Source organism: Diplotaxodon limnothrissa, linkage group LG20, assembly GCF_057381915.1.
Source record: "Diplotaxodon limnothrissa isolate DT_005_m linkage group LG20, D_limnothrissa_male_GT1.1, whole genome shotgun sequence".
NCBI classification, from domain to species: domain Eukaryota; kingdom Metazoa; phylum Chordata; class Actinopteri; order Cichliformes; family Cichlidae; genus Diplotaxodon; species Diplotaxodon limnothrissa.
Genome location: NC_140615.1, coordinates 2,758,185 through 2,785,173, shown reverse-complemented (window position 1 = coordinate 2,785,173; position 26,989 = coordinate 2,758,185). Strand labels below are relative to the sequence as shown.

The 26,989-nt window shown below is 41.5% G+C and overlaps 1 protein-coding gene across 1 annotated transcript; it reads left to right on the top strand.

Annotated features, from left to right (window-relative positions):
- Nucleotides 1-7,214: 7,214 nt before the first annotated feature.
- On the top strand, nucleotides 7,215-26,893 carry LOC146610236 (rho-related GTP-binding protein RhoA-D). Its single transcript, XM_085344864.1, has 5 exons — nucleotides 7,215-7,297; nucleotides 21,204-21,359; nucleotides 23,867-23,987; nucleotides 25,000-25,130; nucleotides 25,247-26,893. The coding sequence occupies exons 2-5, from the start codon at nucleotides 21,204-21,206 to the stop codon at nucleotides 25,418-25,420; spliced, it is 582 nt and encodes a 193-aa protein (XP_085200990.1). The 5' UTR covers nucleotides 7,215-7,297; the 3' UTR covers nucleotides 25,421-26,893.
- The last annotated feature ends 96 nt before the right edge of the window (nucleotides 26,894-26,989 follow it).

Here is a 26,989-nt window from a genome sequence, read left to right as displayed (position 1 = left end):
ACAAATGATTAAAAATATGTATATTTGCAAAAGTAACTTGTTGAATACTTTAACAGTAAGGCCATGATCACATATAAAACTGAGGTATAATTATAATTATTTCTACAAGCAAAATAGAGCTCAAAGGGTTTTGAATGAATTCTGATAAAACCGTGTAGGGGTGTAGAGCGGGCTCATGTTCAAATTTAATTTACATTCACCATGGTCTTCACGGTCAGCTCAGTGATTTATTGGTCAAAAATTGACAGTTAGAAGCTATGATTCTTACAAGTGTGGTGTGTGATGTCCACATGTAAATAGAATCATTTGAAGATTTAAAAAATTACATCACATTTGACCTCTGACGTCTCCTGTAAGGTCAATAGACTGAGCTGAAGGTCAAAGTGATAATAATCCCATATTTATTAAAACTATGTTTCTTACTGTTTGTATTGACATCATATGAACATACAGGAAATGGAACATGAGGATTCTAAATATAAGGTTACTTTTGAACTATTACAAGTAAGGTCGAACTTGCATAAACACATTATAGTTTGGATCCAAATATCACAGCACATTTGACCTTTGATCTACATTTCACATCTACATTTCTTTCAAGTTGACCCCAGAATGCGTTACTTTTACTGTACTATAAACTTTTGCACATATGCAAAATACCATACTGTTCACTTAAAAGTATACTGGTCAGAGAGTGAGCTGCCTTGGCGAACGTAAAGAGTGCTTCTTCTTGTTTTTAAAACATGTTTTGTCTTTTTTTTCTCGTTTTTCTTCAGTGTTTTCTGTTTTTCTGCAAAATCGTCGGCTACACTGCCAATCACCTGTGTCCTTTTCATTTAATTCAAATCTTTGCTGTCATATTTTGATTTTTATGGGCACATCGCTGTGAATTACGACTGAACAAAATCTCACAACATCATAAAATTATTATCACAACCAGATGTTTCCCTCACGAGCTGCTAGTATTTAGTATTTATTTATTTATTGTCATTGTCAAGAACAATGAAATTGCGTTTGGGGCTTCCATACAACCCAAAAAAAAGAAGAAAATAATAAATACCCCTTAAAACCCAAGTGTACATATTTAACCCAGTGTGACTCCAATGCAATAAGACAATCCTTAGCAATAATGTTCGTAGAAATTCAGACAAAGACCTGAGAACATGACAAAATACAACAATGCAACCCATTCAATATTATTGTACTGTGAGATATGATATCAGATATGATAGTTATCTATTTAAGAAAGGGGGGGGGGGGGCAGGAGGGGGAAGAGAATAAAGATATGATGCACCAATGCAGACCAGTTCATTGCTATTAAGAAGTTGGATATGGTTATTGTCCGTGAGAGGGGGGCAGAGAGTTCAGGAGCCTCACAGCCTGTGGATACAGGCTGTTGGCCAGTCTGGATGTTCTGGCCTGTATAGACCTGTACCTTCTCCCTGAGGGCAGCAGATGGAAAAGGTGGCGCGCAGGGTGATGTTGGTCCCGCAGGATACTGTGCACCCTCCTCAGACAGCGAGTGGGGAAGATATTACTGATCTCTGGCAGACTTGTTCCAATAATTCTGCCAGCTTCTTTCACCACCCGCTGGAGTGCTTGCTGATCGGCCTTGGTGCAGCTGGGGAACCACACTAGAAATCCATACGTCAGAACGCTGCTGATGGCACAGTTGTAGAAGTTCAACATCAGAGATCTGGGAATGTGTGCGCTCCGCAGTCTCCTCAGGTAGTAGAGGCGCTGTTGGGCCTTCCGTACAACTGAGGTGATATGGTTGCCCCAGGACAGGTCCTCGGTCACAGTTACCCCCAAGAATTTAAAACTGCTCACCCTCTCCACCGCCTCACTGCCAATGAAGAGAGGCAGATGGTTGTTATGACCCCTCTTCCGGAAATCTACAATGATCTCCTTGGTCTTTTTGGTGTTTAAGACCAAGTTATTGTCGTGGCACCATGACTCTAGTTGTTGCACCTCTGTCCTATAGTTTGTCTCATCATTGTTGGATATAAGTCCGAGCACTGTAGTGTCATCTGCAAACTTAACAATGAGATTGGACGCGCAGGAGGAAATACAGTCATGGGTGAAGAGAGTGTATAGCAGAGGGCTCAGAACACACCCCTGAGGGGCACCGGTGTTGACCACAAGGGTGGAAGAGGTGTTCTTACCCACTCTGACACTCTGTCTACGGTTAGTGAGGAAGTCCACAATCCAGTTGCACAGAGAGGAGTTAAGTCCCAGTTGGTGGAGTTTGGGACGGAGTTTGTATGGCCGGATGGTATTAAAAGCCGAGCTGTAGTCTACAAAGAGGAGCCGTGCATAGGTGTTCCTGTGTTCCAAGTGCTTCAGTAATGTGTGCAGCACTGTGGCGATCGCATCCTCGGTTGACCGGTTCTCCCTGTATGCAAACTGGTGCGAGTCCAGGGATGGTGGAAAAGCAGCTCTGATGTGTTTAATGACCAGTCTCTCCAGGCATTTGGCGGGAATGGGGGTGAGTGCCACAGGTCTGAAATCGTTCAGACATGTGACATTTGACTGTTTTGGGATGGGAACGATGGTTGCTGCTTTGAAACAGGATGGTACCAGTGAACAGGACAACGAGGTGTTATATATAGAGGTGAAGACGTCCGCCAGGTCCGCAGCACAGTCTTTTAGCACCCGGCCCAGCACTCCATCCGGCCCGGCCGCCTTCCTGGTGTTAATGCTCCGGAACACACGCCTCAGCTCATGAGTGCTCAGGACCGGAGCAGGGTCGGTTGAGGGGAGAGGGGACAGGACAGGGTCGGTGTTCTCCCTGTCAAAACGGGCATAAAAGAGATTTAGATCCTCAGCCAGAGTAGAACTGTCGGCTGAGGGTGATGGTGTTCTTCTTTTGTAGTCCGTGATAGCCCTGATGCCCTCCCAGACCTGCCTTGGGTTTGTGTTGTTCTCAAACCTGGCCTCGATACGCCTCCTGTGCTGCTGCTTGGCAGTCTTGATGCCTCTTCTCAGGTTGGCCCTGGCAGCACTGTATGCCTCCTGGTCCCCGGATTTGAAAGCGTTGTTCCTTGTTCGAATAAGTTGTTGAACTCCGTGTGTCATCCAGGGTGGATTATTAGGGAACACACGGAATCGTTTCCAAGTTGTTACATTGTCCACACAGAAACAGATGTAGTCCAAGACAGTGGAGGTGTAACTGTCCAATGCGACACGATTGTCAGTGTCCTGCACCTTGAATACATCCCAGTCTGTGCAGTGGAAACAGTCCTGAAGCATCGGAATAGCATCCTGCGGCCATGTTCTCACGGTTTTGGTTGTAATCCCAGTGCTCTTGATCTTTTGTGTGTATATTGGGTGTAGCAGAAGGGAGAGATGGTCTGACAGACCCAGGTGGGGATAAGCCTGGGCTCTGTACGCATTCGCCATGTTGGTGTACACCTGCTAGAGAGCGAGAAGCAACAGCCACTGCATTTACATTCACCAGGTGGGCACTAACATCGCCCCAAATGAATCCAAGCGAATAACAGCATGTCTGCTCATATCGCACCAGCAGATTTACCTTCATCTGATGATATTTCACTGTTATGTTTGAAGCACGGTCCAGCTGGTGGTTAACACAGACTATAAAACTGTATAACGGTGATGTGCTAGCACTGATTAATCTACTATCGGCACTGTTCTGTATGAGTTTACATCTTACAGTTTGCTTCTTCATGCAACATTACAAAGTGTAATTTCATTTAACATTCAAACAGTTCATGACTTGTGTAACTTAGTTCTTGTTGGTACAAGAAAGACTGAAATCTGCATGTAACCTATGGAAGCTGGCTCACGACCCAGAGGGTCAAGTAGACGGTGATGCAACTGTAATAACATAAGACGTGTAATTATCAGTGTCATGACAGCATTTTTGGCCAAATTAATGACCTTTAGTGACAATGTATGAGCTAACTATTAGTACTGTGGTTAGATTTTCCCCTCTGTGTCATTCAGACTGACCAACAATCTATGCTGGTGATACTGGACACTGCAGATGAAGCTCAGCTCAGGCTTGTTGTTTTATTGTCTGACACAAGATGTGTGTCTTGACTGTTCATCACAAACACACACACAAAAGCAGAAGTTTTCCTTTGGCTTTTCTTTCACTCCCTTTCCAATCCAAATTTATTTAACGCACATTTAAAGACGACACGTTGGAATCACACACACACACACACACACACACACACACACACACACACACACACACACACACACACACACACCAGCCCAACATGTGGAGGTAACTCACATGTGGAGATTTACACCAGTGTAAAGGGCATTAAGATTACCATTAAGTGTCTGACACACTCTGGGATCATTGCTCAGAATGTCCTTTAATGTAATTGTTTTTACTTTTTTCTGTATTTTGGTCAGACTCAGCAGTGGCATTAAATCCTAGAAACACCAATTATAATCCATATCACTGAACAGTGATTATTTCGGGTCCATAACAACAACGAATACTCAATATTTATTTTATTGCAACCAGCAGACCCTGCCGGTGTTTAGAGAACAGAGTTTTTATAGCCTTGTTGTTAATGTTGACATGTTTTATTTGAGTTGCTGCTAGTTCTTTTTTCTCTCTTTCTTTTCCTTTTTTTGTTTTTTTGCTGTCACATTTAAAAAATGAAGAAGTGCTTCTAGATGCAGACGTCAAAATTCTGTCACGCCTCTGAAGCTTGTCGATGTTGTGACTTTGGCTCTCAGTTGTTAAATGGAGGGTCAGCTATCACGATTAATCCAAAGAAATATGCCTCATGATCTACTGCAAACTATAAAGCTTCTTTCTGTTTTATGGAGCAGTTCATAGTCTGGCAGGGGTATAAAGGTATTTTAAATGTCCAAACTGAGCTCTGTCAAAGCGAATTAACAACACGAACTCACACTAAATAAAAGATCTGAGCAAATTTAGTCACCAGTCAAATGACTTGACTTTAAGTTTTAAAACTGCAAATCTTTGATTCCTTTAGATCCTACCAGACTTTGGGTGTGCCTATTCAAAAAAAAAAAAAGGGGGGGGGGGGGGGGTGCTCTCAGCACTAGACTGCTGCGTCCAAAGCACCATCATCTCAAAAGACATTACGCTACAAGATGAACCATTTAGCATGGGTCATAATAGCAGTTTGTGGAGAAACAGCTGGAGGCAAACATGTAAATCTGTTTGCAGCTTTCCTTTTACAAACTGTGGCTCCATCTCAAATTCATCTTCCTCATGTAATCACACATCAGCCAGCAGCAGCTCCCCTTCCGGACAACCTACAGAAATAGCATCAGTACTCTGTGGCACGGGGAGGTGCCAATGTGTACCGTTATATTTGAAACTACAGTATGTGGGTATTACCATGGAAACTGCAGAGAGCTGTCCAGATTACATACTGCATCTTGTTGAGGCTTGTGGTTCCAACGTTTCAACAACTAAGACTTTGTTTTTTACACTAATGCACCAGAAATTTGCTTCCAGCTATTTCTCTTTGGGTACCATTAAACTCCCTAATGTGACTTTTAAAGAACTGTTATGATATGATTGTGAGTGCTCATAATAGGCTATTGTGGCTTAATAATGCTCATACTGTAGGTGAAATGTTCACCCTACCCCGGAGCTCTTGCTGTGTTTTCACAGCGTACTGCACCCTGGGGTGAATGAACTTGCGAGGGAATGGCATGTTAAAAAGCTTAAATCCCTCTTGTGTGATTTCCTGTTGCACTGTGGGAGAAAATAACTTGGGTCAAAGTCCATTTTCTTAGACTGCACCAGAGGGGACAGAATAATAATGACAGCAGATTAAAATGAAGACTTAATATATCCATAAAAAACAAACGAGAAAACAAAATCTTTACATAAATGATGTCATTATTCTTTAACCGTAAAGGGGAGGGCCAATTTAACGGTTAAATCCGTTCAGCCAATAGCGTGCAGGCGGTGGCACCCGAAAACACTGTGCGATGTTTAAGTGCAGTTAGACTTTTTTAAGCTCAGCATTGGGAGAAGAATGCAGTGTCTCACTCTCTGCCGAAAGTGTCTTATTTTCGCCAAAGGGATGCAAGAGTTTTTGTTTTTGTTTTGTTTTTTGCAGTAAGGTAAAGTGATGAGAACCACTAATACAGCTTGCATCACTGCTTGTTCACATCTGAAAATAGGGGCAGCCACATTGAGTATTATGTTGCATGGAGTATACGTTGACACATTGTATAAGATTTGGCTTTTGCCTGCATTGCCAAATGGTGTAGTTTGTAAATTTATAAGAATTTTATATTGCATCTTCATTCCAGTGCAAAAATTGCAAACATTTTAGAATCTCTGATGTGAGAATTTCATGCTGTTCTTTACCATCTACTAAATAAAAGAAGAAACAATGGAAATGGCATTTCTACTGTCTTACACACAGCACTGTGGAAAGCTGTTTCCACCAGAAGCGTTCCTGTTTGTTTGTTTGTTTGTTTGTTTGTCAATCAATCAATCAATCAATCAGTCAATCAATCAAGGCTTTATTCGCCACGTGCAGGTTGCCCTGCAGTGAAATAGAATCCCCCCCGACTTTACACACACAGAACACAGACATCACATGGGGATACAGGTCGGAGATCGGTAGCGTTACAGAAAAAACACTGAAATATACACTACAATGGGAAAGTTCAAGAGGAAAAAAAGAGACCTCTGCCTATGCTGGGCTCCTGGGAGGACAGCATGAGGACAGGAAACATTCGCGCTACCATTCCAGCGCGGGCTCAGACCCGCCGAGTTCCCAGGAAGGAACAAGCATCGAAGGCGTTTGGAAAGGGAGGGGGGATGAGTGTGTGCATATCAGTGTATATGTATGTGTGTGCGTGTTTGTTTGTTTGTTTGTTTGTTTGTTTTGCCACCCATAAGTCAAAATTTCAAGTCATTAATTCAAAGTTTCTACCTTAAAACTCCAAATTTCAATTTGCTCTTCCCATTCGTCTTATTTTCTCAGAACCTTGAGTTAGACAGTCGATTTTGTGACAAATTTGTGATAATTATACATAATTATGATAGTTATAGCTTGCTTTTGTTTTTCAAGTGGTGAAAACAAGCTTGTTGACAAAATAGCAGGTAGTCGAAACACTCCTGAACCTGAAACCAAAAGAACTTTGAGTCTCCGAGCGGTCTTTGAATGCACCTGAGAGGGAGGGTCTAGTCAGTTATCTGTAGGCTGCTTCTCGGCCGTTCACTCTGATTACGGCTCCTCAGGAAAAAGGGCGACCACAGGAGGGGAAACACGGAGCTCTTCGCTACTTTGAGAGGATACGTCTGAGAGAGGTAAGGAAATAAATGCTTCTATACTTACGCTTACTCGGCTGGAGCTCCGAGAGCCGTGTAGAGTGAATAAAGCGCTTGAGACTAAAAGGAAAAGTAGTTAAGCAGCACCGCTTCGAGTGGAGAGATAACCTTAGTCATTTAAGATTCCAGCAGCACCTCGGTGAGTTGAAACCTGTTACTTGTTTAGAAGTTTTCCAGCAGTCTTTAAGGTTATTATTGTTCGTTTATTCGTATTATTATGTTTAAAATGGGGCAAAGGAGAAGGACACACGGAGGGCACACCTGTTTGTTTTTCTCCAACCATATCCTAAAGAAGATGTTGTTGTTGCCTTTCTACCCACTCGATACTTGCGCAATTGAACTAAATGGACTTTAACTGTGGAGCCTTAGAGCCCGTCTTTAATTGCTGTGAGAAAGTTCTTTCTGTTTGAGAACCTGTTTGTCCAGTAAGCTGGAACAAAATGTTTTTTTGTTTTTTCTTTATTTCTTTTAGGCAGGAATACTCGGAAAGCTCAATTATTCGAATACATGATACCGACTGTGTGGCTTTTAAAAATGTAATTATTAATATTTGGTGACAGAAGTCTGTCCTTTTCACCTGAACTAAAATAAAAAACCCCAAAAGACTACATTGTCTGTCCCGAGGAAATTCCTCTCTGGCAGTCACCACACCCTTGTTGTGCTGCTCGGCTTCTGTAGCGCAGACCCTCACATCTCAACAGCGACTTGTTCCCTTGTCTTGGCATGTTCACCATAACAAAACTGCACTGCCGGTATTTGGGTCTGCGCCAGAGTCAAATCTGCAAAACTCTGCTATTCTTCAACTCAGCTGCTCCCATCTTTCGAGGCTGACGCGCACACTCAGGATGTTGCACGTGAAGAGTCCTCGAAAACGGGTCTTCTCGGTTTGTCCACTGCGCGCGCGTGTGTGATTGCAACGTCAATATTTTTGTGGAAGAATGATGTTTTTTATATATATATATATATATATATATATATGCATGCGCGCATTTTTTTTTTGTAGCAGAACTGCTGACCCAGCAGGTAGTGGACAGAAGTGAAAGTGTTGCCCAGTGTAACAAGCAAAACAAAATCAGTGCAGGGAAATGTAAAGGAAATCCCCGATCTGAGGTATTAAAGGATGTGGCCGTGTGACGAGATGTAATCCACAGTGTTAGGGCTGAGAAAGTAGGGATATTGTTGTAGACCATGGAGTGGATATACTATTGAATGCACACGGGAAAGAGTGTACACACACACACACACTCAGAATCCATACAGATATTATGAAGTTAAAACATAGCATTAATTAATGCATTGCAAGGTTTTCCGATAATGCGCTGGATAAACATGATAACCCAGATTACACATATTTCTTACTGTTTATATTGCATCATTAATCACAGCAAAGATTCCACAAGGAGTTTAAGCAGTGTAAATATAATAACCAGCTACAAAGGCAGTAAAGGCATCCTTAGCGGTATTTTCATTACTGATTAAGCTGAGAGTTATTTTCTTGATTAATCGTTTGGTCTGTAAAATATTGCATGCAAAGAGCCATGTTGATGCTTATTGTTTTTGCTTGAATGAGGATGATAAATCAAACTTAGCTGCTAATTAATTTTCTGTCGATCGACTGGTTACCCAATCCACTTATTAATCAGAAGCATAGACAGTGTAAAAGAGGGATATCGCTTCTGGGTTTGAGAAGTGCCTTAAACTGTCTTTTTTGGGGGGGGGGGGGTTCATAGTGAGCAGGAGAGACTTTCGGTTGTATAGACATCTATGGGAAATAAGTCCTCGGCTCCCTTCACATGTGACCTCAGTTAGCACTTTTCTTATCTTTATGGTCTTGGTTGCTAGTTTCATTTTATACTGAATAAAAAAATGGGTTGGATAATATGGTCGTTATTAGAGTCGCAAGTGAGGATTAGTCGCAAATCATTAGCCAATGAGAAAATTTCCCATTTCCTCCAGTTGCTCATCAGTTTTGTTTACGGCAGAAAAGCTCGACTTGAGGGGGAGTAAAAAACAAATGGACAACTACACGTCCATTAGGCCTTAACTATTACTGGAACAGGCCTTGTTCTGTGTATAGGATTTAAGTTGTCCTAAAATACTCACAGAGGACTGTATTTCCTATAAAAATAAGACGTTGTCTCCAACTGATGGAACTGCCAAAGATCCATTTATTATTTATTTTTTTTAGTATGTGACCTTTTCTCGTCTTTTTCCAGTATTGAGGCCAGACAGACAGCTGAATAGCTTTGTAGGTCATGAAAGCTTTCATGAAAGACTAATGTGGATCAAAAGCTGCATGTATGCCTTTATAGCCAGAGGTCCTTTCACCCTGGTGTTTGCACCTCGTTTTGTTCCTCTTGACATTTGACTGACCCGCTCTGCTGTATTTTTACTTTTCAACGATTGATTGCGGCCACCTAACCTTTAGGAAGCACACTACTAGCACTCGATAAAAACGTAAAACGCAACGATTTAGGAAGTTGGTGCTAAAAAATGGGAGGGTTTGTTTAGATTTGAGTGCTGAGATTTGATCTTTTTTCCTTTCTATGGGGAGTTCGAAGGTTGTTAAAACCATAGGTGTTTATCAGCTGATGTGCTTATAGATCTTCAAAGTATTAGAATGGACCACCTTCCAATAGTAGCGATTTCCAAGAAAGCCAGTCTTCCTGGAAACGGATCAAACTGGAGCTTGTTTTACACGCTGATGAAGCACACATGTTTTTCAGTTTTCTAGTCATTTGTCTGCAATCGACAAGCATGGCTGCATGGAAGATTGCATCCGTTGGATGTGGGGTGTACCACACATGGGCAGCATGCAGACAAAAAAAGAGAAAAAAAAAGTCTGGGAGTGTTTCCTGTTTGGATCTTGGGGTTTGAGGTTTCAGGAAACCTTAAAGGGATAATGTAAACATTTTTTTTTCTCCTGACAGACTTCAGAAGTACTGCTCTCTCAGACTCTTGTAGCCTGTTCCATGTTGAGTCAAGATTCCCTTTGGGAAATTGCTTGGATCGACACTGTATTTGCTCCAGCAGAACGTTTGGCTGCTCTTTGGTAAATGCTTTCAGTTGGTGTCACCAGTTATCAGTTCTGATTTCTGCTGGTTTTTCCCCGTCTTTTGTAGTACTGACTGCATTAAAAAAGCCATTTTAAAGAAGTCCTCTTTACACTGCATTGCCAAAAAAATATGGACTAATCTTGAAAATCAATAATGAACATAATTGTTCTTTGCAACCCTCCGTTTATATTCTTTCAATCCTAATAGTTGTGCAATTGGCGCTTCAGTTTTTAGCCTAATTGGACTGCAGCTATTAACTGGATACATCTTTTCAGACAGTGTAAAAACATGTTTTTGATTATTCTTGTCAGCATCTAAAGATCATGCCTTTGTAGTTGGTTTGTAGTTCTTTTCGCCTTCAATTACTTCCAACTGTTGATGGCTAAACCTAATAAGATTTGATGAGCTATTTCAGAGGATTCAGTGCTACATTCGATAAAATGCACTCGCTTCACAGGCTGACAGGACAGATGAGAGACACAGTTGGAGGATTGACTCCATACAGGCTGTGCACATGTGTGTCAGCTTTCGTTTTCAGATTTCATTTGTGCTGCGTGTGTGAATCAGAAAGAAGCAGGGATGCAGCGCCCTAAGGATATGCAACATTAGCTCCCTGATGGTGACATCACACTGCAACACAGAGGGAGAACGCGTGGGATGAGATGAGGGCTGATTGAGAACAAGAGCCTGGAGGAGGATGGGTAGAAAAGAGGAGCAAACAGAGTTAGGAACAGGGTGCAATCAAGTCGGCTCCTTCACCACGCCGAGCTGAGGTGGTGCGTGTCTGTGCATATGCACACTTTATAATCTTGGAAAGCGAAAATGCATTCCTCATTTCTATCCAAGTCCTGATTAGCTATTTTCCCAAGACAGCCCATGACTAATTCAAAGATTTGTTTATTTTATACTCATGGAATATTAATCAAAGGCCTCGTTGCTGCACTTTAATGCTTTTAAGTTTCTCCATATCGTTTGCTGCTGCAGCAACTCGTGTTCTAGTTTTGACCACAGTGCTTCGCTTTCCTCCCTCCAGCTTTCTGACTTTTGTTTGTACTGCAACCAAGAGGCGGGTGAAGGGATGATTCTGTGTGAGATTTCTCTCTTTCGTCCTCTGCTCTCAGCCGAGTTGTGTGCACGGTGATAAATTGGGTTGGGTGAGTCTCAATGGCTCTGTCCTATTTTGGGCTCCAGCTAGGTTCTCTGACTTTAGCTCCTTCCCTGGCCTGGATCTTGAGCAGTCACTTCTGCTCTTAAGTTTGATTCAACCTTGAAAATGTTAGCTTGGCTGACCAGTATATTAGGATATACTCTAGAGATAAACATCTAAGTAGCTTGGAAGGAAAGTGACTCAACGTGAAGACATTTTACCTCTAATACAAGATGCTCCTTCAGTTCAGAACTGAGAGGGGAAAATGTCTTTACAAAACTTAAAGAAGTCCAGTCAGTTTCTTTCCTAGCTCTTACTACCATGACCTGGATGACTGACGAACTACATGGACTCGAGGGATAAAAGTTCTGGGGCTGCCTTCACATTTTACCAAGAGGAAGTACTCATCCTGGAAACCCGTGCCATAAAGTGGCACATGTTTTTGTGCTGATGTTAAGAATGGTTTAGATGGTCTGCCCCTTCACGGCTGAGTTGCTGTTGTTCCTTAACACTTCCACTTTGCAATAAAATCACTCGCAGTCGATCGTGGAATATCAAGGTGGGAAGAATTTTCACAATCTGAGTTGTTGAAACAGTGGCATCCTGTTAAACCACTCAAATTTAGTGAGCTCATTATAATGATGTGTTCTTGCAGATTGCATGGCTAGGTGCTTGGTGAATGTGAATGTTGGGTATTACAGGTGGGTTTGTTTTAACAAAGCAATTCATCAAAGCAGATTAATGAAAAAAGAAAATATCCAGTCTGAAATTGCCAGTTGTGATACTGAAAGTGCTTTTAAGACACAGTTCAAAATATCAGCTGTATTTAGACTACCAATAATTTAGACTTTGTTTGTTAGTGCTTTGGTTTATAATCAGTATTTGATTGATAGATTAGTTGATTGGCAAAAAATAATGTAAATGTTTTTTAATGACAATGTTTAAGGAAATTTAAGAAAAATGCTGATCAGCGTTATGCATGGCCCCACTTAGGGATTGGTAATTAATCGACTTTCATTTTCGAGTTGTTGTTTATGAGAACAGGTTAATTGACTTAATTATTATGGTAAATGGCCTGTATTTGTATAGCGCTTTACACAACCAGTCATCCACACATTCACACTGGTGATGGCAGCTACATTGTAGCCACAGCCACCCTGGGGCGCACTGACAGAGGCGAGGCTGCCGGACACTGGCGCCACCGGGCCCTCTGACCACCACCAGTAGGCAACGGGTGAAGTGTCTTGCCCAAGGACACAACGACCGAGACTGTCCGAGCCGGGACTCGAACCGGCAACCTTCCGATTACAAGGCAAACTCCCAACTTGTTTGTTTGCATATGGGTTTCCACAAAGACAGTGCACAGAAAGATGACTATGCAACTTCACCAGGAATGGGAGAAGCACAAAAACCCTATTAAAGATTAAAAATATATTTAAAAATGTAAAAAATAAAATGATGATAATAATAATAATAATAATAATAATAATAATAATAATAATAATAATAATAATAATAATAATAATAATACAGCTTGAAAAAATGTAGACAGTGGCTGCAGCAGACACTTCTGATTGTTTTTAACTCTTCGTAATGTTATAACGTCACACTTCTCGACAGCTAGTTGACAATCCAATGGCAGCATAAACAGGAGTAGCCACAGACTGGTTGTACCTAGAGCTGGGCGATAGAACGATAACGATATGTATCGCGATATAACTTTTACTCGATAGAGAAATTAAGCTATCGCGATAGACCTCGCCGCTCTTGTCCTCTTTTTAAAAAAAAAAAAAAAAAAAAAAAAAAAGGTCAGCCAATCCAAATTAAGTAGCGCAGAGCCGAACCAATCACAGCCGCAGCGTCACGTCGCGTGACTTGTTACGTACAGCACAAGTGCCAAGCCACACGTGTGTTTGTTTGGGAAGCAGCCAGCGGGTAATGGAGCCAGCGGGTAATGGAGGAAATGAGTGTGCCGACTAGAAAAATCAACCGAGCGTGACCGAAGAGAAAACCGATGATGGTTCCAACGCCGGAGAGATTGTCGAACGGAAGAGCCATAGAAGTTCCGTAGTGTGAAGGTATTTCGGCTATTTCAAGTCTGACTAAAAACAGAGTAGCGTGCACTGTAAATTGTGCCGAAAGCAAGTCTGGAAATACAATAAACTGGTGCATGCGTCACACTGTGCGCCACGTTATTGTTTCGGTGAAATGAATTTCTACAATACTGTTACTGTTAATTCTACTCTCTGCAGTGTTTAAATGCTTACATATACACACAGTTACTGTCCGTCCACACATACGACTCGGTTCTGCTTCTATGCCCCAGCTTTGTTTACTTTTTCCCCACCGAGGCTTCTAGACTTCTGATTGGCCAACATTTCTGCACGGTTAGGAATCTAGCGCCACCTGCTGCTTTGGCATGTTCATAGCAGCGTTTTCCTTCATTTCTGCCTTTATGTGTGGACGGGATTATTTTTTAAAACGAAAACGGAAAATCTCCGTTTTCAAAAATACCCGTGTACGTGTGGACGTAGCCTCAGTCTCTGACTGGAAGCGCTAATTCGTCATTCGGCTTTTGTCAGACTAAAGTAACTGTTACAACTGTTTGAAAAGCTCAGCTATACAACAAGGAGAGATTGAGAATTTCCTTTTAGTTCTCAGTTTATTTGATATTGACAAAAGTTAGTCAGTTTTGTCTGTTCTTCTGTAAAACAAACTAAGATTTATTTTTAGAATTAATATTTTGTTTCTAAGTGGAATTGACAGTTTAGTCTGTTTCGTTTGTCCTATTTTGAAACTTAAACGCTTTAGCGGCTGCCTTTTGTGTAGTTTGCAATATTTGCCTTTATTTATCTGAAAAAGTCTCATGTTCCTTAAGTACATCTACCCTGTTGAACTTATTATGGGAAATAAATATTTAAATAAAAACAAGCTGCTGATTATTTCACATTTTACTTGTGAGCAACAGCACATTTAAATCTTACAAATATAGTTATTTGGCTTATATCGTGATAGATATCGTTATCGCCTGAAATGAAAAAAACATATCGTGATATGAAAAAATCTCATATCGCCCAGCTCTAGTTGTACCACATACTTTGTACACTGTCTCCATCGATGGCATACACTCCCTGCAGGTAGACGGATAGTCCCCGATCGCTTTCGCACTGAAACTTAGTTTTGCTGTCTCTGTCATTTTTTACTTCAGCTCACATTAATTTCATGTTTACATTTCAGACATCACACAATTAATTAATCAACCAATTAATCAAGAAAGTAATCCTCAGATTGACTTGAAAAACATCAATGATCCTAGAAAATGTGTTTGTTTGTTTTCTGGCAGACAGAAAGTCAGCGATGCTGTAGAGGGATGTTGTGTGTTCAGAAGAAAAGGGTGAGGGGTGTTGAAAGTAGGTGAGAGATTCCTCATGGCTTATGTATTCCCACATTTTTACACAGTCAGACAGGGCTGTGTGTGAGCGCTTAGTGACCCGACATTAATCATCGCATGGAATGCACTTTGCAGCTTTGGCCAACCACTGTGTCAGATTGTGAACTGCTAATACCCAGTTAATATTTTTCTTTAACAGCTGTTTGTTCATACATCACCTGGAAGTGTACAGTCAGTTTACAGCTAGCAGGGGTGCGCTGTGCTGCTTCCCATGGAAAAGGAAAATATGGGAGATGAATCTGGTCACACGGAGGACTTGCTGACGAGTAAAATGATGATTTTATGATCAACTAATTCTATATTTTTTCCCACCTTTGGTCAGATGCTGGTAGTCTCTTTAAGTGAAGATGAGAGATTGAGTATCGTCTCCCTACCTCTGAACAACAGGAAGTTCAGACACTCAGATAATTAAAATTTTTCTGTTTGCACTCAGAACAAGTATGTTTCTGCCCTTTTCCTGCTTCTGCGTCAGACCTGATGGAAAATGGGATTGTTGGTACAGATCTTCAGTCATATTCTCAGATTTGTCCTGAATCACCCCGGTTTTGCCTGTTTGGGCCTGTGTACTCTCTGGGTCTTCAGTCTGAGTTGTGATCTAGTATTTTGGAAGACATCCGGCAGGCGACACGACTAACAGGAATGTACAAGGCACGATAATCCCTGTGGCATGTTTCTGAGGGGGAGGTGAACGTGTGCATTCCTCACGTCCTCTGCTTGAGGTATTGGTGACACATTAAATGTGATTAATGTATTTTATCTTCAACAGTTTAACTGTCAAGATAACTGCTGTATAGCTTAAACTGTGCAGCCCACATCTCTAAACTTCAGACCTAACGAAGCCTGAAATATAAAACTTATAAGAAGCAGAACTGCTGTCTCCGGGTGACTTTTTCCTCAGTATGTTGTCTATACGAACTTGCTGTTGTATTATTAAGTTAACATACATCTTCAAACTTGGAGATATTATTTTTCTGTTGCGCCCACACTGGGCATCTCCTCTAGAGATGCCCAGCAGAGGACGAGGATGGAGAGTGGGGGTGGGGTTGCATAAGTCGGAAGAGTTTATTGAAGTAGAGATGCAAACGCTGCCGCAGTTTTACAAAAGAAACCTTTATGTAACAGCACCAGTCTATGTCGATATAACTGATATTGTCTTAGACTTTACTCTTTCAAAAATCCATTGTAAGAATGCATGCTGACGTGTCATCCAGCACTAATCACTGTCCAGTAAAGTTAAAGCCCTTCGTTGTTTTTTGGCTACATTGGCAGAGTGAATGAATTTGCTCAAATGAATCAGAAGCTGCATATACACAGGTGATGAGCATTACATGGACATTAAAGTGGTTTATGATGATTTTTGTAATGTGTTTTGTAGAACACAGAAATGTTCGTTGTGGCAAGAATAAAATATCGATGTTCAAATAGTCGTCATTTAAAAGTCGAAGCTCCTCTGGAAACAAAAGCTTTTTTTAAACCCATATCAGCTCTGATGGTGTTGAACTCCGCAGTACCAATTACGCAAAACAGCTGCCTGTTAACAAAAATCTAAATGCAGCTTCACAGTTGCTTCACCCACTCACAGCGCTGTGCTTTTCAACAGCACAGCAGGGTGTTATACAGCAGCTGGCACGCTCGAGACATCAAGAGAAGGAAATTGAAATCCACTGGGCCATCTATGCCTCTTTTCCACTTGCACCTACTCGGCTCTGCTCTACTGTACTCTGTCCTTTTCCATTGCAGTTGAGCACCACATCAATGTGGGTGGGATCATTACAGTAACACGGTCCAAAAAAATCCTGTGATGTCATTTGTATGCAACACAAAACAAACAATGGATGACATGGAGGTGATGGTAACGTCTGCACCTCATCATTGAAGCAGTGTTTGCCTAGTTCCAAAAATGGCAGGTTTGAGTCTTGTGAAGGAGTGGTCAATCGGTGGCATGCGGTCTGCTGATGTCTCATTTTCAGCTCGACTCAGCTTGATTGAAACCTGGTCCCAGGTACTACCACCAAATGGAAAACCCCCAAAACAGTGACACTGAGCCAAGCCTGGTAGGTGTTATTGGAAGAGAAGCTGTTTAAAGGTTTGGGTGAGCTGGTCAGAAGATGATTACCATCTTTTGGTGCAGAATGATGAGCTAAATTAATTCCTTCTAAAAGGTTTTTTGCTTTCGCACTGAAAGCTGTGATCAGAAATATCTCTGCTGTCTTTCAGAATGCTTGTTTGCCCTCTTGTTTTGTTGGCTGCCACTGTCTTCAGTTCAATAACTTACAACTTTGCATTGCATTATATTTAGTGTTGTCCTCACTGTTTCACAACAAATAATCTAGCTTTGTAGATTTGGAGCCATTTGGAAGTTGTTGTAATAGATTTATTGATGAGATTCATGCAGTTCATTAAATAATTGAGATTGTGAGCCAAATAAAATAATATAAAACATTAAATCACCCTCCTCTGCTGTACATGATAGCAAATCAAATGAGGTACTATGTGTAGGGTTGTTTGAGTGCCTTGAGTTTGTGATTAGAGGTCAGTCCATACGTCACGAAGAGGAAGATTGTTTTAAATATATTTATTTTTTAGTCTTAGTCCTTCTCCTGGTGTTTCATGACAATTTTTGTGTTTTGTTTTTTTTTCCCCCACCACCTGAAGTGAACAAGACTGGCTAATGTGTTACCCCTGCAGATATGAGTCACAACCTGCCAGCGAGGAGAAACGAGGGAGAAAACGGCATCTGTGCTGCTTGTGTGGGAAATGAGAACTTTGTCCTTTGCTACTCCACGCAGGGCAAATATTATGCAAGAACCGCTCGTTCATCCTAAGACACGTGCGAACACGCACGTTGATATGACCTGTTTGAGGCTCGTGTGCTTAGGCCGTCGCTGCATGTGCGCTATGGCTCATCACTCAGGATATGTTGTCATTCTTCTTCAGCTCGGCCTTCGGCTCTGTGCTTGTTCAGCAGTGATCGTAGTACCACAGAGCTTGCTACAGTGCAGTTATTCACAAGTGCATTTCGACATACACTGGTCACATGTTTTGTAAACGTGATATATGAAGAGCGCCTTGACTGGAATTTTCTCAAATATGACCGTAAAGTTTACTTGGACCCAAAGCTTAACAGTTGATGTTTGTGTTTAAGGTGCAAGGCCACTGTGACATCACATGGATCCCATTCTTGTAACTGTGACACACCCAAGGCACGCTTACTGATTTTTGAACATGGCCTAACATGTCACAATAAAACTGTAGGAGGTTGAGGGTGGGATTTCTTGCAATTGCTTTTTATGAGGTTAATGTTGTGGTTTTATATCATTGTAGTTTGTTAAGTGTTTTAAATGCAGCCACGTGTACATTCAAAGCTACAAGCAGCACAACAAGTAACCTAACATGCTTAACTATGGGAGGCCTTTGTGCAGTGATCAGCATGGACAATGTTACTACTGTAATACAAAATGGTTGTTTGCTCCGTTTCCAGTAAAGCTTATTGAAAATGACCCAGTGGAAGAAACTCGGTGAGGAAGAATGATGGTAAATAACAAAACTGGTGAAGTCCCACAAGCTTCACTTCTTCCTCTCCAGTTGCTCTCATGTTGTTCTTACCAGGAAGTCACTTAAAGGAGTCTAAAAGATAAACGAGAAAGATGATTGATAATAGCAGAGGCAATGCTTGGCGGTTATTTAAATGTGTAAGGATGACATAAATCACTTTTTAGGGTGAGATGAATTGATCAGAGTTCCTTTTCTTACCTCCTGAAAGAAGCCTCGGTTCACTACTTATCTCTGAGAAGACTCCCCCTGTGGTCAATCTGGTTATTAGTGTTTACTTACTGTTGTATTAGTTCATTGATTTGCTTTTGATCTTGCATAATACATGAGAAAAAATGCAGATGTTATATGTGTGAATATTTTATAACCGTGTATGGTATGAATATTGTATGAAGGTTTTAAGTGAATTGTTTCTATCCGCAATCTAAGGGTAATGGAACACACCGGTATGTAACTCTTATTTAGGGAACGCGCCCTCGTAGTGCCTGCTCCTGTCCTTGTCCTGGCACAGTATGCACACACAGACACATTAATGCAAAGTAAAGGGGCCATTATCCCCAGTAAGCACCATTTGCTGCCACTGTCACAGTGGGGAGCCTGCTCTGAGTGCCACGATCATCAATATGCCGCATTATTTTATCACAGCACAAACTCTGCAGGACTAGCCCCATTTTGTGAAGCTTTCTGGGGCTGCGCTGTAGCTCCAAGTCACGTGAATGTGTTTCTGGATGAGTTTGTGTGTCTTCCCTCTGGCAGTGACAGTATGATGTATGGGGGAGCAGCAGCCTGCTATCAGAGAGAACAGGTGGCTCTCTCAAGAGACAAACTGACAACACACTGTCCTGATTTAATGTGTAGGAGAAAAAAGAAGACGGAACGATCGTCTTTATTCTCGTGGTAAAAATTAGTAGCTGTTATTCCCACGAGGGGAGGAGAATGACTGAGGCCCACAACATGATGGAGGCTTGTTCAGGGTCAGTGGTTCATTGTAAATAGGCTTTCAGAAGCTACTAGAAAATATTAGCTTCAGCTTTTATGAAGGTTTAGAGTCCACGGCGACACGGCGCTCCACCCACAGAACATTTTTAAGGAAACAACTTTTTTTATCTTTATTATTCTATTTTCAATGATATGAGTATTTGATAGGACTTTTGATTAGTGGTGATGAGTCACTGGCTTTTCCACTCAGGCTTTTCCTGGTGGCACTCATGTGAAAGATAATGAGAGGTGTGGCATTTAAGTCTGTGGAAACATCCTGCAACAGGAAGATGGCGGTAAAAGTAAAGAACTTCAACGGAAAGTAATTTGCAGAAATAATCAGCAGAGTATTAATTAACACTCCCAGACGCACACAAACACACACACTCTTGTCGTTAAGCTTTAAAAAACCCAGAGGCATTTCAAGATGGCTGCCAAGCGCCCAGACCTGTTTCACAAAGGACTGGGGCGTCATGCCTCTGATACTGGGATGCTGGCATGCCATGTGAAAGCACGCACTGTAGTGGCGTTATGCTGTTTTTGTTTGGTATGAATGAGCAAAGGCAACATAAACGGGTCTTTTTAGCCACACAGACCACCATTTCTGTCTGAAAGAGGCTTAAACGTGTGCTCAGGTGTATTTGTGCTTATTAATCACCACGAGTTTTCATTTCTACCTGTGTGTGCCGTATCCCTCGTTTGGTCATTTGGGAGTAGAGGAAACGAGCCCAGAGATATTCTCACCTTTCAAGTAGCAAAACAGTTGTTTAACAAAACTTCCACCGAGTCCAAAGGTCATCCTGTCAGTTTGGCCTCCTGAGGGAAATGTCTGACTCGTTACTGCTAAACTGTGTTCACCAGGTACTATAAATTATATTTGGTGTCGACTAAGTCGAATTCATTCAATTTTTACCAGCAAAAAATAAATAAACAAATCGTGCTGCAGGTCATAAAACAGAAACAATCAGCAGATCTGGTTCTTTATTGGTTCATCATCTCAAGTGACTACTTTAAATAATTGGGAGATATTACTACATCTTTCATCAGTTATTACTTAAAGTGTGTGTGTGTGTGTGTGTGTGTGTGTGTGTGTGAGTGAGTGCGTGCAGAGGTTTTGATCCTAATCTTGGTCCAGGTAGTTTGAGGCTGGTGGAAGCTGAAGCTGCTGGCAGGCAGCCAGTGTGTTGTCCCATCTCCGGCTGCCTTCCCTCCATTATTGTCAGCCCATGGGAGATGGCTATTGATCTGTGTGTGTGTGTGTCCCCCTCTTGGTCTCTGACTAGCCACATTTCACTCAAATCTATGCCTTTCAGGGATATGAGAGAAGAGAAATGTGTGCAGCATCGAGGTGTCAGACCAAACCAGTGTGAGCTGTATATCACTTGGCCACAGGGATGTAGAAGTGACATGTTAAAGATCATTATGATTGTGGCACAGAGGTCATGAGTGTACAGCAGCATGTAGAGCGCAGGCGATGCAGGCAAGCTGGCGTCAGTATTTTGTGCTGTACTGTACTCTTTACAACTCTTTATATAAATCCAATCTGAGATCACATCCCTGCACATCTGTTCTCCTTTACCTTTGTGTTTGGTGATTTGTGAGACAGTCTGTGGCTCCCTTCCCTGTTTGAAAGCACTTGATTCTCACCAGTTCACTAATCATCACAAACATGTTTACTAATCAAACTGTTGTGTTTTGTAGATGGCTGCAATCAGAAAGAAGCTGGTGATAGTTGGGGATGGTGCGTGTGGGAAAACCTGCCTGCTTATTGTCTTCAGTAAGGACCAGTTCCCAGAGGTCTACGTCCCCACTGTGTTTGAGAACTACATCGCTGACATTGAAGTTGATACCAAACAGGTACGTTGTAGAATATATATGTACTGGAAGTGCTGGGTATACAAGTCTGGCCCAAGTCTTCAGTCAGAAAGACTGCTGCAGTCCAGGAGTCTAGTTCACCGTCTTTAATGAAGCTTCACAGAAGAACTGGTTACAGCAGGGCTTGCCAGGATAAATCCAACTGTGATGCAGCCAGATATGCACTTCTAATTGTGGCAGATGCAGTATAGGTGACTATAAGCATGGTTGTCTGGAAACAGAAACAGGTAATACTATAATTAGCAGGGTCAAAGATAACTAAGCAACAATCAGAACACATCATCTACTCAGACACAGCAATATTTTACAATGTCCACTAGGGGTCGCCGTAAGACCCGAAGTTAGCTAAATAGCGCAAATCTTCCCAGTTGCTAGTACTAAGGCACAAATGTGGCAAGCTAACAGCAGCTAAACTAAACAATAAACAACAGAAAAATCCTTTAACCGCGGGATGTAATCATTGGAGGAGATTCTGGCCACTGGTATTAACTTAGTGCAAATTAATTAAATAAACCTACTAACGTGATATCTGTGTACCGGGGCATAACTTTAGCTTTAACATGCACAAACAACTATAACTATTTTCATACCAGTTAACCTGTCAAAAGTATTAACACTTACAGTTTCATTGACGCACACGGAATCGCACAAACTGCGGGGAATTTGCACATACGTCGTATTTGAAATATCGGTTTTCAGTTTGAAGACTATGAATAATTTAAACTATTGAAATAGAAGTAATAGTTTGACCTTTGTGTATTTGTAACAACTTCACTTAAAGAGGTTCAAGTTTCCATTTGACATTTATTTTTTGTTTGGAAAAGTAATAAAAGCTTCTTCTTTTTTTTTCTTTTTTTTTTGACTCAGTGGCTCTCAGCCATTTATTTGTGATTCTTACAAAACATCAGCATCTATTTGGAGCTCCTTGTCACTGTTTAAGACATTTGTTAGGTTTTAGTATTTCCCCTCCAAGTTTCTCCTGTGGTGCCATTTAAACAGTAGTTAGGTTGTTTCTGAAAAGTAGAACAAATAAGAGTCCAAAAAAACGAGTTTGCAGATTGTTTATCGTGTGCTTTGGGTACTAATGTTCTCTGTGAACCTTCAGTTATTAAATGAAGAAAATGAAAGTATAAGGATATACTTTTGTAATAAAGGAGCAAAGACTGACTACACTGTGTATGTATTGATAATATTAATAGGAGACATTTTATATTAGAGGTATTACTCCTACTCTCACTACTTTTGCTTATATAATATTTACACAAGTGCAGAATCTAAGAGCAAATTTGAGCTGTTTCTTGGGACAGGCAGGTTTATGTGACACTCTTTGACTCTGTTGATTGTGGACCACATCCCATCAAGATTGATGGCAATAAGTGCCTGCTCTGAGAGAATATTTGTGCTATTTCATTGTTATAAAGCTGCAGATCTCCAGCTAGCAACAGGAAATGGATCAGTGCCACCTTCCTGTGCAAGGTCGGGACCCCTCTCCTAATACATCATGACTAATGTCCCGTTTCCTGTTCCTTTTTCCTGTGCTGTAAAATTGGGGATCAGCTGGTTTTTACTTCAGTAGGTTGAATGTGATGGAAGAATTTAAAATGTAACAACTTTATTTGATGCAGTGAAATATTTTATAACACACTGTTTGACCTTATATTACGTTACAGTTAACATTACTAAGAAAAAAAGATTTCTCTTGGGAACCTGACTCCTGAGAGACATCTACTGGTAGTAGAAGCAAAGGGCAGCTGACTGAGGTTCTTCCTGGTGTGAAATAGCTTATTTTACAACAGTTTACGTGTTATATCTCATTAAATATTGAAAATACCCTTCCTGTGGTAGACTGTAAGTGCGGTGTCTGGGCAATCTTGGTAAGAAGCTTGTGAGCCAACAAGAAACATGTGAGATGTAAGAAAAGCCCAGAAGAATTGTTGAGGTACTGTTGTTGCACTCTGGAGTACAATCAAGATGTTCTCCAGCTGTGATTAGTAGAAAAAATACTGCAAATGAAATCAGCAGAAGAATAAAATGCATAAATAATGCAGTTTAATCCTCAGTTTAGTTTTGACTTTAAAAAAGCCATAATTTCCTCATGAAGTGACATTTCTAGGCTAGTGTGTACTAAACATTCCTATGTAGTTCCTTGTGGTTGCATTGTAACTAGAGCTACAGCTCATGCTGACCTCTCGCAAATGATTTTTGCAAGCGTTTTCTTTTATCTGGAGCAAGCGAGGCGCTGAGGGATTTCTAACAGCTTGATTAACAGCTGAGATCCTGTGGGAACCACCTCCACCTCTGCAGACTTGCTGTTTAGGCCTGATGGTGGAGGATTGAGTTGTTCTCAGTTATGTTCCTCCCTCTGTCCAATGGGATTTCTTTTGTTGTCTGTAATCTGTTTTTGTATTTTAATGCTAGCAAGTGTGTGCTCTGTGTTGGAGCTGCTTGCTTCATATGTTTTGTTCTTTGTCTTCCTCTCTCTCTCTCAGGTGGAGTTGGCATTGTGGGATACAGCAGGTCAGGAAGACTATGACAGATTGAGGCCTCTCTCCTACCCTGACACAGACGTAATCCTCATGTGTTTCTCCATAGACAGTCCCGACAGTTTAGGTAAGGCGGCGGTGAAAGTGTGTTTTAGTTCATTGCTGTGCCCCAGTTAAGATATTTTTCTGAAATCAACAAGCAAAGTCTCCGAGTTCCTGAGACAGTGTTGTATTATTCTTTTGTAAGATTACTTCACAACAAAGGTCACCTGGCAGGGAAATGTTCCAGATTTTATCTGCTCATGGGGCTACATCTTCTTACAAAGGGTTTTCCCACATATTTCATTGGTATCGTAACCTGCTGTTGAAATTCCATCTTCCACTGTCATGGAAAAGTCATGACTTGACTGGTTGAACTGCATTACGATGCATTAATATGTAGGCACACACGAGATTACAGTCGCTCCTCCAATGAACTTGAGGAATGAAGTCTGGGCATCAGCAGACCTTTGTAGCTTTGATTGCTATGGTAGACATGACGGACTGGAGAGGGTTCACCAGGAACATGCAGTTACTATGGATGAGATGCAGGAAACTTTTTGGGCGCAGCTTTTAAATGCAGTTTCCTCTACCACCTCAGCATCTCCTCAAAATCTCAGCAGGGAACTTCTTTTATAGTCCTTAGGTGTTAAGCAAAGCTTAGCAGAGCGTCACGGTCTCTGGGCTTGGTTAGATATGTGGAGCAACCGGTAGTGTGGGATGCTTGTGTTTACTTTTGTTGTGTTGTCAGTCCTTTAACATTGCCATGGCCACAGAGAAGACAAAAGTCACGAAGTACTATAAATGTCTTTTAGAAGAGCGAAAATAAGGGTTGTAACTTAGCATTACAGCCAGTCTTTGCTTTCCTCATCCATGCTTTAGGATATTCCTACTCTAACACAAAATGTGATCTCTGTTCAGAGAGAAATCGCTTGTTTTGTCGACTGTGTGTGACACTAGCTCTCAGTGACCTCTTGGTATTTTTTTTTTTGGTGCACAGTCACAAGGGAAACTAGTGACTGTCCTTACAGGAGGAAAAAGGTCTGGTGCAAAACTAATGCTCTGATTTTCATATATGGAGTTTTTCTTTATTCTTTTAGAGAACATTCCTGAGAAATGGACACCTGAAGTGAAGCACTTTTGTCCCAATGTCCCAATCATCCTCGTGGGCAACAAGAAGGACCTTAGGAATGATGAACACACACGCAGAGAGCTCGCCAAGATGAAACAGGTCTTGTATTTGGGGGGGTTTTGGTTTTTGTGTTAAAGGAAACACATCCTCTCAGTAGATAAATGTCCACGCACAACCACTGAAATTTTAACTGGCTTTCTATATATGACACCCAGGAACCAGTAAAGCCTGAAGAGGGCAGAGACATGGCCAACCGCATCAGTGCCTTTGGCTACCTGGAGTGTTCAGCCAAGACCAAGGACGGAGTGCGGGACGTGTTTGAGATGGCGACCAGAGCGGCACTGCAGGTGCGCAAGCGTAAGAAGAGGGGTGGCTGCCAGATTCTGTGAACAGCCAGAGTGTTGGCCACAGCACCTGAGGGAGGACTAGCCCCTCCCCGACACACAGAGCAAACCTAGCGAAACCTTAAATCAATGGCTTCCATGGACTTCACAGACGCAGATGTGCCGCCGGCAAATATGAAAGACTGACACACCTGTTTAAAAGCAAAACAAATCAGCCTTCTTTTTTTAAAGCAGCCTCCTCTGCAGCTCACTCTGTTATTGCTTCTTTCCTGTTTGTTCTCTACCAGAACACAAGCTTGTTTGAAGGACCAACCCGCTTACTTTACTTTTATATGTATGTTTGTATTTATGTGCATATACTTTATAAATGTCATGCATTGGGCACTGTGTTATGTTTGTTTACAGAGAAGGGTTTTGTGGACTTTCTCTCACAGCTATGAGCTGCACACAGCTTTACGTCTGCTGTTTTCCTCTGCTTCTCTTCAACCTGTGTGTGCCACTTAGTCTCCTTTTATACATCAGCTTCAGTCCTGATTCCTTTTTTGTCAGACAATTTATTTTAGACCCCGAAAGTTCTATTTCACCAAGTGCTGTGTCAGCAGAGTGCTGTTTTCCACAGCTTTCTCTTCTGACACAAAGGACTAAATTTACAGCCTGTTCACACTTCATTAATCCACTGAAACCTACATAAAGTAATGCAGGAGCGACTGTATGGAGAGGCTTCGGCCTGCACCTCGGTCTCTGTCTTTCTCCATGGCGATGGCTTAAACTGGCACTGCAGACAGTGGTCTATTGTCTTGGACACAATATGTGCAGTCGTGCTCACACTGGCTCTGGCAGACGTCATTACAGCTTCCCCCCGATGAGCCCTGCATCCTGCCTGTACTGTTTGAGGTCCAGTATACAGTCATCTCACAATACTGTGTACTGGACTCACTGTGGATGAATGCACACAATATACAGCCATATTAATATTACATAACATCAGCCTAGTCTGTGTGTAAAAGTAGCTGACAACTAGATTAGCAGCTCAAACATCATTGCGTGGTGTACAGGAGCCCTTAGTCACTGTATGGTCGTTCTTTGAGTTGTGAACAGGCAAAAACCAGAGTAACAGTGATGTCTTTTGGCCCTAAGCTAGAACCGTAAAGATGAAGAGATTTTACACCAATGTGACAAAACTGTAAAACAGAATTTGAATTAAAAAAAAAAAAAACATATTGGGGAATGAAACGCCAGAGTTTACGCATGTGTCTCCTTCAGAGCCAAAATAAAGAAGTACAGGGCAAAGGCTGTATGCACTCCTGCTCAGAAAGAGCCCAGATCAAATTGTTTGTGTATTACATCGTACAAATATTCATCTTGCCACAATAACAAAAGCAAGACGTTCTTCCACTTGGAGTGGGCGTGGGCTAATGTCTGGCCAGTGGCTCTGTCTTAAATGTCACAACGAAATTTGAGAAAAGGTTGATTGAAGCTGCTTTACAAACAGGAGCAGGAAGTTTTGAATGTCTGAAACATGACAAACATGTTAATAAAGTATTTTTGAAATACTACTTTGGTTTGGTTTTGGAGATGGTTTTAATACATTTACATTTCAATAACGGTTTACTC

Bases quoted from the DNA above. Each gene is read 5' to 3' on its own strand.
- LOC146610236 (XM_085344864.1), top strand. From the start codon at position 21,204: ATGGCTGCAATCAGAAAGAAGCTGGTGATAGTTGGGGATGGTGCGTGT. The intron at 23,988-24,999 runs GTAAGGCGGCGG...TTATTCTTTTAG, and splicing joins AGACAGTCCCGACAGTTTAG to AGAACATTCCTGAGAAATGG. The intron at 25,131-25,246 runs GTCTTGTATTTG...TATGACACCCAG, and splicing joins AGCTCGCCAAGATGAAACAG to GAACCAGTAAAGCCTGAAGA.